We start from the raw sequence: 16,078 nt of genomic DNA, 5'->3' as shown, positions 1-16,078 counted from the left end.
AATAGATGGGAAAAGGGTAGATATTAAACAATTACTGAACAGTGTTGTATTTTTTGCCTCTCAGTTGTTGTCATAGTGGTAGAAGCTAAAAAGTGGTTCATCTCACTCTTGACAGACAGTCCCGATATCTGGAAGCTCCTGTGAAACGTGAAATGACTCTGTGGCCTGAGTCCAAAACCTCAGAAGCTGTTAGGAACAGTCCCTGCAATCCACAGTTGCAGTAGTCGGTTACCAGTTGTGACTTGTGCTGTGTTTGATAATGTTTATTCACAGTGAGGTTGTGGCACTCCCAGGTGAATGTGGTGCCTGGTGCCTCGTCAGTGTACCTGTAAACAAACAAACAAACAAAATGCTTACAATATGTATGTTGTATATTTACAATAACAAAGTTTTCTATAAGACTTTCAGGAAGGAAAAGCTGGAGGAAGATAATATGTTACTCAATATTTGAGCAAACAATATACAATTTTTAACCTATAGACTAATAGTGGGTGTTAATATTTATAGATTTATTTTTTCTGTGTTGCTCTGTACCTTTTATTTGTCCCAAATCAGTGTTTCAACAAATTCTATGACCATCATTGGAACCCCTTGTCCACTTTTTCATTGTTCTTGTTAATATGCCATATTTCTGAAGGGATACCTTGATGTAAAATGTATCCTTTGCTAGCATCTCTTCTATTTTGCAAATCTGTAGCTGTCTTTCCTAGGTTAACAGTGAAGTACCTAGTTGCATATCTTCCTAAAAATCTTTCTCTATATATGACCAGCCAGTGGAGATGGTGTCACAGTTTACCACCTCTGGTTGGTTGGTAGTATCTGTTTACAGATTCCCCTACTGACTTGAAAGGAGGCAAAACTAGTTCATGCATCACAGTGAAACCCCTGCAGCCAGATTACCAGGAATGCCATCTTTGCTCAGTCACTAACTTCTCTTAGACATTGAGCAAGTGACTTACCTTCCTGTGCCTCTTACTGTCATCTGTAAAATGAGGACAGTAATAGAACCTACCTCATAGATTTACTGGGAGTTATGTGTATCATTAAAATGTGAGCTTAGTGCCTAGACATATTACTCTCTCAAGAAATGTTAGCGATTTTTATACTTAAAGAATTAATGAAGTTTTCCATTTCTTTGCAGAAAGTAATGTAGGCCCCGAGAAGTCTTCTCTCAATCATTTTCCCATTTTGTTCTTGTTATAAAATATAAATGATGTATTATATCATCCTCTTTGCTACCATCTCCTTGAGCCCTGTTCCCTGTGTTACATTCTGTTCTTTTAAAGATTTATGCTCAGAGAAAAGGTTATACACCTGTTTTACGTGAATACTTTGAAAAAGAGTATTATCCAGAGGACTGAGAATTAAAGGAGAAACTGTATCATTGTGGATCTTGTCTACTTCAAAGTAACAATCAAAATAAGACATGCATGAAATAGTTTTATTATCTTTACTTTATTCATCGAACTAGGTATCCTTTTTTATTGAGCTTTGTGGTGTCATTACTTGCTTCACCAGAAATGTTTTATTTTTTGTTTCCAGGAACTCTCTTCTCACAAGAAGCAAGGGCCTAGCCTGCTCAGCAGGATGGGGCAGACAGTTAGAGCCATTGCTTCCTCCATGAGAGGAGTTAAACACCGACCGGAGGAGTTCATGGAGATGAATAACTTCATTGAAGTATTTAGCCAGAAAATTAATCTCATAGATAAAATATCTCAGAGAATTTACAAAGAAGAAAGGGGTATGTGGAATTACTGTGGTGTAATTTCAAAGTTGTATAGTGTCTTTTGGACCTTCGCTAACAAAGGATGGTGACATTGTTAGAATTCCACTCTTAAAGCATGTCTGTATATTGAAATTTTCTAATTTTGTAATGATTTTGAAGGCAGTCATAGCCAGTCCCCATTTGGTTTTATCAATCACTAGCTGTTCTGGCTCTCATTTATAGATAACAGTGGTAGAGTAAGCCCTGAGTTGGAGATTTGAAATGTAGGTGTATGAAATTGGTATCAAATACTCACCAGGGCTGTATTATAAAATCAATGAAGTGATGTTCCAGGAACAGTTTTCTACATTTCTTCTAGGAATTATTTTGGTGGTGATAGGGTTGGAAGAAAAAGAGTACTCTGTATTAGACCTTTCCAAGTGTGGCAGAAATATTGATGTATTGGAAAGTATGTCTTTTTTCCTATTTTCTATCATTATTCCTTTTCCAACTTTCTTTTTTAAATTTTATAAATTAGACATCATTCCATAATCATTCTTCCCTAGTGCCAGGGTGAGTTTCTTCCTAATTTGCGAGTTGCATTTGCTTATATGAAAAATAGGTGACTGATTGGTCAAGCATTTTCTAGCATAACTTGGTATCAGAGGGACTGGTTATGGACAAACTGAGGTCACTACATTGATAGGTTGCTTGTTAATTGTCTGTGTCTGTCATTAAATTGTAAGGTTTGTTAGAATAATCAGGGAAAAAGTTTATTTCTAGTTCATAGTATCTAGGTAGCACCTAATACACAATGGGCACTCAGTTAAAGTTTTATAATGTCTGAAAAAAAAATCAGTGACTCTGAGATTTACAATAATGGCAGAAATACTTGCTTTGTCAAGGATTGATTGGTTATTAAAAAAAATAAGGAAAAAAATAAATTACTACAGCTTAATATGCTTTGCAGCCCTTCTTTTTCATGCAGGACACTTGAGCTTATTGTGGTGGCTGAATGCAGTTTATTAATTTGTTTGAATCCTCCTTAGTTTGTTCTTGTATTTGCCATTTATGATTTTTTTCTATTCTTTTCCTTTCCTCTCTCCCTTCCTTCCTGTTTTCCTTCCTTCCTTTTCTCCCTCCATTTATTTTTTATTTTATATTAGTTTTTTTGCAGTACTTGGATTTGCACTCCAGGCTTCATGCTTGCTAGGCAGGCACTCTATCACTTGAGCCACTCTGCCACTCTCATCTCTTTTTATTTTTGATACAAAGTCTTGTTCTGTACTCCAGGCTAGCCTGGAGCACACTGTGTACCCCAGGCTGGCCTCAAACTCCTGATCCCTTTGCCTCTACCACCCAAGGGCTGGGATTATAGGTTTATGCGGTCAAGCCCAGCACTTGGTATTTTTCTTAATCTCAAGAACCTAATTCTTTTAACCTAATTCTTTGACTTTGATTTTGTTAAGTAGATTCTGGAGGCATGGTTAGGTTGGATAATTCAAAGAAGCCTCTAGTAACTATTGGCACTTGAGAGATTTATAGGATATAATAGGATTTGTGTTTGCTGGGGCAAGAGGATACTTCTAAAATCTTTGATGGACTCCAGTGTTTGTGAAATGTTCAGAGAGAAAGCTAGATTTTGATAGACTTTATAAATTCGAGCTCCCATGTTTAGGGAGTGAATGATACCCAAACTCAAGGGACTTCTGGGTTCAGAACCTTAAGCCTCCTTGTCAAGATACAATCAGAATAACAGAGTGATTTCTGTTGTAGCTTTGAGACTCAGACCTATATAAGGTCATTCATTCGTATTCAGATCATGAAGAATTTGGTGATCTTAATTAGAAATTTCTGTTAATTTTTTTTGTACTCATTTTTTAAATTTTGTGTTTCCCAGTCTATGTAGCAGAACTGTGTTAACCAGATGTATTGCTTCTCTGTGCTGTAGAATAAAGGAGTGATAAGGTGGTATCCATCCTTAAGCTCACAGTCTAGTGAGAAATAGATACTTTAATAGACAAATTATGGGAGAACTCATAAAATGTTTGCATATAGGTGTGATTTATGTAATTTTACCCATTTAATGGTACACATTGCAAATTGAGAAAAGAAATATGAGAAATTTTCTTTCTATAAATATTAATTTAATATGATAGCAGCTTAATAAGAAAAGAGGCCTAGTCTCAGGAGAGTGAGGAAAAACTAACATTTTCATTAGGTGACAGGTAGTATTTTTGTTTTTAAATTTAACTTTTTTAGTTGGCCTTACAAACTCTTTTGAAGTTTTTAGCAGTATGATAGATTTTAGTCAGTTCTAATGTATAGAAAAATGGTTAAATATAGAGAATTTTATTACACTTGTATGAATATTAGACAAAAATGTTCTCTGCACCCAAATTCTCTACCATAGAAGCAATATATGATTAAAACAATATATTATTGATAGTTGATAGTGTGAAAGTACAAATATAAATATCGACATTTAAATATGAAATCCAGATATTCTAAGGTGTAATCTGTCGTGCATTGAATAGCTTTGGTTTCTTATTCACTCATTTCTTCATTGATATGAAAATATTTATTGAAACATAGAAAGACTCAGTCCTATTTTAAGGAAGCATATGAACCAGTAGTAGGTGACTTATACAGGTAATTAGAATGGGATAATACTTTCACAGAAGTATAAGAATGCAATAGCCAAAGGTCAAAAGCACCTTAGAATCCTTTGGAACAGAATCTGGGGAGATTTTTTGAGGTGAGACCTAATGAATCAGAAGTAGCTTATTGGCGATAGAAATGGTAAAGGGCAAGGCAAAGTGACATATCCTGATGTGTCATTCAGAAAAATCACACAGTATTCATGAATGAACAGTGGTTTTGGCTGAAGTCAAAATCCTGAGGGTTGGACCAGGACGGGCAGGCAGGGACTCTTACAGAGAACTTTCTCATTTCGCTAAGAACTTTGAGGCTTATATATTGTGACACAAATGGCAAAGAGGGAGAGTAGGAGTCTTGCCATGGTTCAAGATAGAGATACTGATGGCAGTGGAGGTAGGTGGGTAGATATTTTAAGATCTAGAAATACTGGAATTAGTGATTGGCTCTGTGGAAGTATGATTCTAGTATGACTTCCATGCTTTTTGGTTAGATCTCTGCATAGACATTACCATTAAGGAGGAGCAATATTAGAAGCTCAGTTTTCTTTAGGACCTGTTGCCTGTGAAACACTAAGATGTAGTTGTGTGGAGGCAGAAGTTCTCAATAGATATGGTAATCATATAACTTATTTTCTAATCTAGGACCTGTTTGACAGTGAAAAAGGTGCTACGGTTGGTTATACTTGTACAGTATTCATTCAAAGACTGACAGGCGAATTGGGGTGACTGGTCAATGTAATGAAGTATGATACCCATTTGCTTATATTCGTGTATAAGAACTTGTGTACAATGAGAGAAAGAAAGTCTTTTCATACTATTTGTGATACAGAGATTTTGAAAACATTTGTAAATTGAAGAACTTACTAAGTCTTTTTTTTTTTTAGAATACTTTGATGAAATGAAAGAGTACGGCCCAATCCATATTCTGTGGTCAGCATCAGAAGAAGATCTGGCTGACACTCTCAAAGGTCTTGCCAGCTGCATTGACAAGTGCTGTAAGGCCACTGAGAAGCGGATGTCTGGCCTCTCCGAGGCCCTGCTCCCTGTTGTACACGAGTATGTGCTTTACAGTGAAATGCTAATGGTAAGAACAACCAATTAGAATTTCACCACAGTCTCTTACCTGACTCCAGGCTCTGGTCAGGCCATTTCTGTTCTGATTTTCCACCACTTCTTTCCTGTCGTGGCAGCACATTTTGCAAGTAGACGCTCAATAGATAGGTGTTTACCATGCGTGTGAATGGTTGAACAGAGGGAAGGGACACACCGATAAGAGAGAAGTGCTCAGTAGCCTCCCCAACAATTTATAAGATTGACATGGGCTTGAAGCATTCCCCACTCAAGATTCATTTGGGAAATATGACTAGTTTCTCCAGCCTTTTTTAAACTTTAGAAATTTTTTAGTGCTTTGGAGATTCATTTTGATGAGCGTTCCTTTCCCACTTCTAATTTTATTAGATTTAGTAATACGTTTTTTTATTAATATGTAGAGAGTAGTTGAGTAGGATTTTGATGTTCGTTCTGCCTTCTAGTTGCTTCTAAAAAAAAAATCCTTCGAGTTAAAATGTTTTCCTTTCACCATTCGAAAGAGCTTTTATTGCTGTTGTACAAAGTTTCACATATTTTCTCCTCGGTTCAAGTTGAGATTTCCAGATATATGGGGTTTAGTAATACCGTCTGCAAAGCCGATGTTTTTATCCAGAGTTATTCTGTGCCTCAGTACCTTGCAGGAGCCCTCTGGTCTCCAGTGCTGCTTTAGGGTGATGGTGGTATCCCACTGCATTCAGAAATAGCCCCTTCTGCCTTTTATAATCGGAACCTTGCATGGTCTCTGGTGTTGTGCGCCCTTGCTTTCTAGGGAGTTTTTCCTCTCTCTGTAAGAAAAGGTGTCATAGCCTTTCAGCATGACAGTTCTCTCTTGTATTTGTCATGTTCAGGCCTCCTGTGAGGGAGTCATTAAGTATTGTGTGGATATTTCAGGCTCCTGCTGCTACTTGTCTTTATTGGGGTCCTCCTGTAAGCAAGCCCTCTTGCTGCCCAGATGTCTGTCACGCTTCCCTGTGGAGGGTCCTCCTGCTCCTCTCCAGCAATGTCCTGGCCGTCTCTTCTGGTTCTATTTTGTTACTGATTTGCCTCTTCTGTGGCTCTTCAGAGAGCTCTGACTTGGATATTCTCTTCCCGTAATTAGCTAGTGTTTCCCTCTATGTTATCTCAAGGAGGAAACTAGATGAATGAAATCGTGTGTTATTAAAGATGTGAAGAAATTATAGTAGTCACTGGAAAGAGGTATTGTATAGGTCCTCGGTTGATTGGATTATTTACAAATGCCCCTGACATCACCAGAAGTATTTATATTGTATTTCTAGTTCTGTTTTATATGAAATATTTTCTTCAGTCTGAGTTTAAATAGTGAAAATGATACCTTGATAAAAATGATCAAATTTGTATAGCTTTCACTGGTTACCTTACAAAGCAACCATGTAATTATGCCTGTGAAGTCTGTTTATAGAAACAGACCTTAATGATGTAAGCCATTTGGGTTGAAGAGAGGAAGGAATTTGTTTTGTTTCTTTTTCTTGAGTTTTTCTGTTTCACTTTTTATTGGTATCTCTTGACCTGTCTCTAAACGACAAAAGCCAATTACAAAATTTAAACTTTTTTTATTTTTCTAGAACCATCTAACACAAGAACTAGATTTGTTTGGGTTTTTCGTACATTTTAATGGATCCCATTAGGATTTTTGTACACGTATGTAATGCAGGGTGATCTTATTACACCATTATAGAAAGGAGTTCCTTTTTTGGGGGGAGGAGAGCAGTAGTAGGGTTTCAACTTGGAGCTTTGCACTTGCCAGGCATGTGCTCTACCATTCAGCCCTTTTTGATTTTAGAAATTTTTTGAACAGGGTCTTGCATTTATTCCCAGCCAGCCTGGCCTGCAGTCCTCCTATTTGTGCTTCCTGCATAGCTGGTTTGACAGGTACGCACACTGCACCCAGCTTTTAGTTATTGATGGAGATGGGGGTCTTGTGAACTTTTTGCCTAGGCTACCTTTGAACTGTAATCCTCTGGATCACTGCCTCCCAAGTACCTAGGATTGCATGCATGTGTCACCATACCTGGCCAGGAAGGAGTTTCTTGATGTTAATGACACATTATACACTGAAGTAAATCTAAAGGAATTTGTGATAGTTAGTTGACTTTTCTGTTGATTTCCTTGGAACTGGGAAAAAATGTTAATCTCTTTTGAATGTTTTAAGAGTTAATTCCACTAGGTGCAAAATGGGATGGGGTGTTCTCTGGGTGAATTTTATCCTAATGCCCCTCAGTTCTTATTGAATGTGTCAGAGCCATATTTTGGCTTCCATGTACCTGGTGTGTCTTGTAGAATACTCAGAAGGCTTGTACTGACAAAGGCCTGTCATTTTATGCTCTGTGTCTGTCACTGGTAGACTTGTTTGCTTAACCAGGGTCAGTTTTATTATTTACTTAATCTGCATGGGCTGTTTGTGTAGCTAGAACTTCTTTATTTAATTAACATTGTGAAAACCAGTAAAAGATGAGTACAAATGAAAAGAGTCCTTATATATGTGAACCACTAAGGGAAAGATACTGTAAAGGACTGATGAAAATTATGAAAGATCTAGAAGGATTCTACATCCACATTGATTCCCAAGGATGTTTTTAATTTAAAAACATTGAAACATGAAATCATGGTTATTCAAGAAAACAAGCTGGAGCAACTGTCAAATATAAGAGCATAATTTCTCATAAAAACTTAGCTAATTGAGCCGGACAGGGTAATACCCACCTGTACACAACCTGCTCAAGATACCAGGAAGGCAGAGAGACAGGAGGATCGAGAGTTCAGGGCCAGCCCAGGAGAAGGTAGTAGTGAGACCCTGTCTGAAAAGCCAAAATGGAAACAAAAGGACCAGGTGCATAGCTCAAGCACTTAAAGAAGGCCCCCAGGTTCAATCCCCAGTACAGGGGGAAAATAGTTGGACTAATTGATGAATATTTACAAGGCTTGAGCTAAAATAAATTGCTTAAGATGTGATTGCACACTTCAACTTTTTGATTCCCACCGCTACTGCTGGTGTAATTAACTGTCACTTTGGGGTCAGGAAAGAGGGCATCACACCAGTTATAGATATTGGCAAGTAAGAGGCCCACATGATCCCCAGCTGTACCTGGTGTAGATGTAGCATGCATTACAGTGCTCCCATTGACTTTCTTCTTAGTTTGTTTTGTTCTTTGCCCTTCTCGAAGAATGATCCATCAGATATTGAGCATACATATAGGGCTTAAACCGGTAAAATGTGCACTGGGAAAACTTAGAAAGGATTTATGAAAAAAAATTCTCTTAAATACTTGCTTACAGTTGAGATTTTGAACATCAAAGAAACCAGCTTTTTAAGTGTATCATATCCCAAAATGACTGATAGCATTAGAAATACATTCCTGATTCCTGTTTGTATTCTGAAATGTGTATTTATATTCTGAAATGTGTATTTTTGTTATAGAAAAGATTATTAAAATGCAATACAACTTTTATCCTTTTATTTTAATATGAAGGGTGTGATGAAAAGAAGGGACCAAATACAAGCAGAATTGGATTCCAAAGTCGAAGCTTTGACTTACAAAAAGGGAGATTCTGAGCTGGTAAGTTTTTACACATTTTTTTGGAGAGTAGGAGTGGGGTTTGAACTCAGGGCTTCACACTTGCAAAGCAGGTGCTCTACCACTTGAGCCACACTTCCAGTTTTGATCTGGTAAGTTTTTATGTTTGTTGATATGATCAGTTAGAATACATTGTCTAAAATACTTTTAGCAACATGGAACTTTGTTATATGATGGTGTCTAAACAGTCAACAAATCAAACTAAAATTTCTTCCAAACATCTATTGTATATTGAGTACAATGAGATATGTTAAGCTTAACAGTGAACGTTTTCAGCCTTTCTGACATATATTGACTCATTCTGTAAGGAAAATAAAAGTTAATGTGTTTAAGAGGACATACTGTGTTAGAGAAAGGAGTCAGGTAAGTACTCAGTAAATAAATTCATGTTTTGCCAGTTTTATAAGATAGTTAACCAAACTCATTTAATGTTCATCAATACTTTTTTCTGGTTATTTTAAAAATCTTTACAAGGGAATTATTTTTGTTTAATACCCTTAAAACAAATTCCAGACATTGATGGTTTTGCTCATAGCATTTTGGTTTTTATATTTTATTATGCATGCGTATTTTTAGAGTAATATTATCAGATGAGCCCTGTTATTTTCTTGTTAAAATTGAGGAAGAGACTTGGAAAGTGGAGTAATTTGTCCAAGTTTATCTTAGCTCTTGACACACAGAAGCAAGACTAGAGGACATGCTTGTGCTGACTGCCTTAGACCACGCTCCTCATAGAGGAAGGGGAGGAGTGGGGAAACTTGACTCCTACTCTGGTTGACCTTCACAGGGTGCTTTGTGAAGGATGCTTTCTCAATTTTTCCTCTGAGGACTTAGACTGGCATTAGTGATTAGTACAGTATTGAGCACACTTATGTTAGGTAAGTTGGGGTGTCATTAGAGCACCCCCCCGGAAATGTTATACTGCATTCTCCCCTCCCCGACTTGGCAAGGGACTTTCATGGCTCCTCCATGCTTTAATTTTCTCCTTAGTTCTAATCACCTTATAACGTAGCATATGATTTCCTAACTGATTTGCGGTTGTGTTAGCCCTCCTACCTCCTTCCCTCCCTCTTCATAATCAAACCACCGTAATGGGAGGAATTGCTGATTGGTTCCCTACTCCTAGAGCACTGCCCGTCATGTGTTAACTGTTCAGTAGACTAGCGAAAGAATGAAAATTGCGTTGACTATTCTGATTCAAGAAAACATTAAAAACTTGAAGAAGTCTCTACAAACCCAATCTTGTGCAAAACACTGAGACTGCACCAAAAAAGCAACTACGAACTGTACTCCTGCTTCTTTATTTGATGACACACGTTCCCAGCTGTGATGGTAATTGTCTGAGTAAGGTGTGAGTGGGCAATAGTGGGCTGCCGTGGACCATGTAGAAGAAAGGAACCTGTGACAGAAAATGTAGAACTGGAGAAACCAGTCTGAGGGAAAATCATACTTATTTTTACCTTAATGTGAGAAAAGAGGAAACCTAAGATTCACCACTTTCATCCAAGAGGAAGATTGTTTTGTGTATATGTGGGTTGTTTTAGAGTCAGCTGGAAGGAAGAAAAGAGGGTAGACACAGGTTACAGAAATCTTAATTGCATCTTTTGAACTTCAGAATTTGTTCTTATTTATTAAATAATTTTAAAGATATTGATTGAAATTAGTGGCCAGACAAAATTTTACTCTTGACTAAAGGAGAAAATTTCAACTTTCAAGAGAATAATGACCTGACAAAAAAGCAAGCATCAGCTCAAAATGGCCTCTATTTATGTTTTAAAATGAAAGGAAGGTTAGTTAGGGTTGTTCCAACCACAAGAGCAAAGTAAAAAATCACTGAAGTCCTGTTATGGTGAGCAATTTCCCAACTCAACTAAAAAACAACACAAAAATTTTTTTTTCATTTGGCTTGCAAATACTTTCTTTTATTTTATAAAAATTTCATTGATATTTCATTATAGCCTAATGAACCATCTATGTGTCTAGCCCCATCTGTGTGTGTTTGTGTTTGTGTGTATCTGTGTGTGTCTGTGGGGGGGTGGGTGTATCTGGGTGTACAGCTGCATTTGTGTGTATGTGTGTGTGTGTGTGTGTGTATGTGTGTATACACCATGTCCACTGCATTTAAGATCTACATAGCTGTGGTGTTGTAAAATTGTATAAATTTTAAATATCAACTATCTGCACTATATTCTGTAAGATACTTTGAAGTAGACACATTGAGAAGAATCATTACAGCTTTTGTCATTGTTGTTACCCATCAAAATAGATCCTTCCTAAAGTGTACAGGTACCAATTGCATGATCTGTGAATGTTGTCATTTACATTTACACAAATGGTGAATTTGTAATTTATAAGCCTTTTGGCTTTTAAACCCTGTGTGTCATGATGTGTATTTGGGAGAAACTTTCTGGAGTTCCTCTATAAATGACTCTGCCGTGATTGGCCACAGGATGACCAAAAGGAAGTTGCCTAGAAATATGCAGGATGGGGTCACCATGGAAACCCGCCCTTGTGAGGTCCTTCTGAGGCGCAGTCCTCTGCAGTCACCATGGCGACCCTGGCTAAGAACTGAATATAGTGATCTGCCAGGTTGTTTACCATGGCAACTCAGGCAAGGCCACTTTGGAGACAACCCTGGGGCCATTTCTATGGAGACCCACTGAGGCTGCCTTCAGAGGTTCCACTGAAGTCACCTTTGGGTGGGATGCTATGTGCAAAGCCAGTGAGGCCACTCTTAATGAAACAAGTCAGAGAAATGAAGCTCTATCAAGAAGTGCAAAAAAAAAAGAAGTGCAAAGATTAGGAGGGTTATAATTACGGGGAGAAAGATAGCACCAACATAACATTCCAGAGGTCACTTTGAATATACCAGGTGACTTTTGTGTGTTTTGTGGTATGAAAATACAAGGCTCTAGGTTTTTTACCTTGCCTGTAACTCTGTAGATATTGTGAGTGAGCAATAATTAATTGCATGATGGTTACTTTTACCCATACACAAATATGCCCACAAACGTAATGTTTTCACATAAACTAAAATAATATTTGATAGTGAATTCTTTGACGTATGACCAGACTGCTTCTAAAGTGTTTGCTTCTCAGAGCATGTGGTTTGTAGTTCCTTATCTCACAACATAGGATTAATGGCTTCAAAATGACTTATTCTCAGTAATGACACTCAAAATACTCATAGCAAGATCAGTTCAGCTGCTTATTTAAAGTTTTGTTATTTTGGCTTTGGAATTAGACCTAAAAACAAATCCTAGCTCATCTGCTCATTAACTCTGTGACCCAGGACAAATTTCCTGACTTCTTTTTAACCTCTTTTTATTACATATAATTTGGGGGAAACTTATGAGGCCTTTCTAATAGTTCTAATAGGCTTTTTAAGGACATTAGATTATATAATGCAAATAAGTTACTTCAATTATGGAAAGCATTTGGTCATTAGCTGTTGTGATTTTGATGACTACATAGAACTAATGTTTGAGACAGATCCTATAAAATGACTAAAAAATTGTTCATTGAAGAGTGGAGAGAATGCTTGAGGTATTTAAGCAGCATGAATACCTGGAAGGAGAACCTCTGGAGCAGAGGAGAGGAAATGCTGAGAGGAGTGTGCCTGTACATTCTAGGGATAGCAAGGAGGTCTTGTTGTTGCAATGGAGATGAAGTAACGAGAAAGAGAGGTGGAACAGGGCTATTTCACATAGGGTCCTAGAAGGCTTTGGTCTTAGTGAAGCAGGATGAGAACAGCAGAACAGAAGAGCCATCTGTAAGTTATGAAAGGGCCGTTGTGCTGGGGAGAAGCCCAGGAGCTGAGGACTCACAACCACCTGGTCCAGGGAGGCAGGGGAGGGGACATGGTCTCATTCCAAGCAGCTTCTGTAGGAAGAGCTGTCGGCTAGCTGGTAGGCTGTAATTTCTGATAAGAAGAGTTAAGGATGGTTCTGGGGTCTGAGTAACTGCAACATGATGGTTGACATCAGTTGGGATAGGGAAGACCTTGGGAAGAACAAATTTAGTGAGGGTTGTTTAATGAGGGTTGTGGGGAAATCAGATTTGGACATGTTAAAATTGATAGGCCTACTTAGATATCAAAGATCAAAGTGGAAACCTTACGTAGGGAATTAACATTAAAAACTCCATCGGTCAGGGAAGGGATCCAGATGGAGATACAGATTTGGAAATTGTTAGCAAATGGATGTCTTTTAAAGCCATGATATTTGTTGAGGTCACTAAGGAAAGAGAAGAGAGAGGAGCAAGAAGTCCTGGCTCTGTTATCAATAGGGCTGAGTGAGTTGGTGCACATTTGTAATCTTATTTACTTGGAAGGCAGAGATCAGAAAGATTGTCATCAAGGCCACCATGGGCAAAATGTTAACAAGACCCTAGCTGTTAACAGGCATAGTATTTGCTCAGGGCAAAAATATGAGACCCTATCTGAATATCTGAAAAATAACTGAAGCAAAATGGCTGGATGTGTGGCTCAACTGGTAGCACACCTGCTAGCAACTGCCAGGCCCAGACTTCAAACCGCAGTACTGCCAAATAATAAAAAATAAATAAAAACAAAGAAGTTATTGGTAATGGAAAAAATCAGAGGACAAATGGGTGATGAGAAGAAGGAAAGGGCGTATGTGTAGTTTTAGCTGCTGTAGGAAGTTGGAAAACTAAGATAAACTAAACAGGTCTAATTAGTGTCATTCAGCATTTAATCATTTCTCCACTTGTGAGGCATTTATTGAAATAATTTGATATAGAATAATTAACATAAATGTAGATAAAATATTTCAAGAGACCTTGAGAGTTGTATGATGTGTTGTGATAAAGTCCATATTGAATTAAATAGATACTGTTCTTTGAAAATACAGAAATTTCTGAATGGCAGTGAAAGTTCAACTGCAACTGAGAAAAACTCAGATATTTGTAGGAACTTGTGGGCTTTGCAGCTCAGTTAGAAGTTTTTATTCAGAGCTTCTGTTTGAAAATGCTTATTCACTTCACAACTTAGCTGTAAAATAAATAAAGTTTATCTATGGTACTAAATAATGCTGCATATCCATTTTATTTTTATTTTTATTTTTGAATGGATGATTTATAGTTTTCCGCTCACAGCAGTGTTCAAATATAAATGAACATGAATTCACTTGACATTTAGCAATATGTGCATAGACTCTGAAATTTGGATCTAGATATAGTACCATGGCTGTTTAGCAGTATATTTATGTGAACCAAAAATGCATTTTCATGAGGTAATGTGGCTCGCATGCCGCCACATTCAGTCGATGCAAACAGACACTCAATTTATTCAGGCTGCTCCTTGCTCTGTATGGCTTGCTATTTTTGAACCAGTGTTTTCCTCTCATTCTCAAATGGTGCTTATTAATTTTCAGAGGATCTTGGTAGTGTTTGAAATGCTGCTCAGAAAAGAGAGCCTCTTCTTTTTTTTATAGGAAGCTTTAAATAGGCAGGATTGACGTAATGAGCTTTTATCATGGTGGGGGGAAGAGGTCGGCTCTTCTTGGAGATGTGCTGGGTCACCCCTTCTCCCAACCTTTCTACAAACTTATTTTTTCTGTGTGCCTTATTTTCCTTTCTTTTTCATCTGCGTGCATGTCTGTGTGCCTCTCCCACACAGACACACAGGCGTGCACCTAGAAAAAACGTTTTTCTTGCATATTTCCTTTCATCAGTTTACTCTAGAAGGCATCCAGCAAACTCTTCCTCAGGTCTTCAGGATTGTGAAAAGCTGGGGTGGGACTCCGACCGTCACAATTGAGGTGGAATAGCCACCTTACATCACCTAGTGACAATACCTGGAAAAACAAGGACTCTTTAGAAAGTAAGAAGGGAGGGGAAGAGGGAGTTCTGGGTAAAACAACAAACAAAATAAATGCCTCACACCACCTCCATCATCTGCACACTGAGGCGAGGCACCAGATCCACACATTCTCAGGTGCCTGGAAATTTGGGGTGGGAGAATGAGCTGTCAGCTTAATGAGTAGACTGTACTGTCAGGGGAAGTTTCTTTCCCTTGCCATGAAGATGTTATCAGTTCCATCCTTCCTGGAATCCAAGGTGATTGCAAAGTGACTGCAGAGAGAATAGCTTAGAGCAAAGACAGTTACAAAATGAAGGATGCCATGCTTTTCCCCCTGCTTTTAGTTAATTGTGAGCCCAAGTAAGGAGTCAGTGCTTTTCAGCAGGAGCCGTTTAAGCACCTCTTCCATTGAGATCCTCAGTTTTGATCCACTCTGTGTGGCACGTTTGTCCTTTGTGGGCTGATCAGTTGCTGGCTTTACTTTGACTTCTTACTAAGCTCATTTTTTCTTTGCACTATTGTCTTTTTCTACTTACTGTCTTTGGTAGAGTACTTTTTTGGAAGGCATCTTAAATATAACATGGAGCAAGTCCGAAAGAGTTTAAAAACTAGAAGTATTCCAAATTATCTCAAAGACCAGCACATTTTTAAAAACATATTTGTGACACAAAAGATGCATTTTTAGTTCTTTTTTTTTTTTTTCTTGAGGCACAGAAAATCTTTATTGCCCTAGGAAACAAGCACACTCATCCCATCTGACCACAACTGTAAGAATCACAAAAATGCAGACTTCACACCATACACTATAGCATGTACTTGGGGAGAAACGGACCCTTGGGCCATATTTATTATAGATTTCTAGTTTTTTTTTTTGAATTCACAAACATCAGCATGTCCATTGTAAACACAAACCCGAGTGATGAACGACTCCTGTAACTCCTACTCAGAAAACTAGTTGGGAGATATTTGAGAATGAGGTGAAAAAGATTGTACTACTTCCAAAATTTTACCAGTGAAATCTGTATAGGGAAGTAACTTCATATTAAGGTTTACCAATCTGAAATATATAAACTTGCAGTGTTGAATGAGGCCTGTATGCATCTGTGGGAGGACAGTAAGAAGGGGGGGACAAGGGAAGACTGGAAGGATCACGAGATTTGATGTTTAACATTGTTAGATCATTTTGTAAGGAAAGATTGTAAGCTCTGTG

At 37.8% G+C, this 16,078-nt stretch overlaps 1 protein-coding gene across 1 annotated transcript in view; it reads left to right on the top strand.

Moving 5' to 3' along the window:
• Positions 1–16,078, top strand: part of Snx7 (sorting nexin 7) — an 85,443-nt gene that overhangs the window by 26,800 nt on the left and 42,565 nt on the right. The window contains exons 5-7 of the mRNA XM_020187148.2: positions 1,543–1,741; positions 5,250–5,449; positions 8,943–9,029. Of these exons, the coding sequence (XP_020042737.2) occupies positions 1,543–1,741; positions 5,250–5,449; positions 8,943–9,029 (486 nt within the window). The remainder of the gene's footprint in view (positions 1–1,542; positions 1,742–5,249; positions 5,450–8,942; positions 9,030–16,078) is intronic.

The sequence above is a fragment of the Castor canadensis genome, chromosome 12 (genome assembly GCF_047511655.1).
Source record: "Castor canadensis chromosome 12, mCasCan1.hap1v2, whole genome shotgun sequence".
NCBI lineage: Eukaryota > Metazoa > Chordata > Mammalia > Rodentia > Castoridae > Castor > Castor canadensis.
Note: the sequence above shows the minus strand (reverse complement) of the source record. Positions and strands in the feature narration are given on the sequence as shown.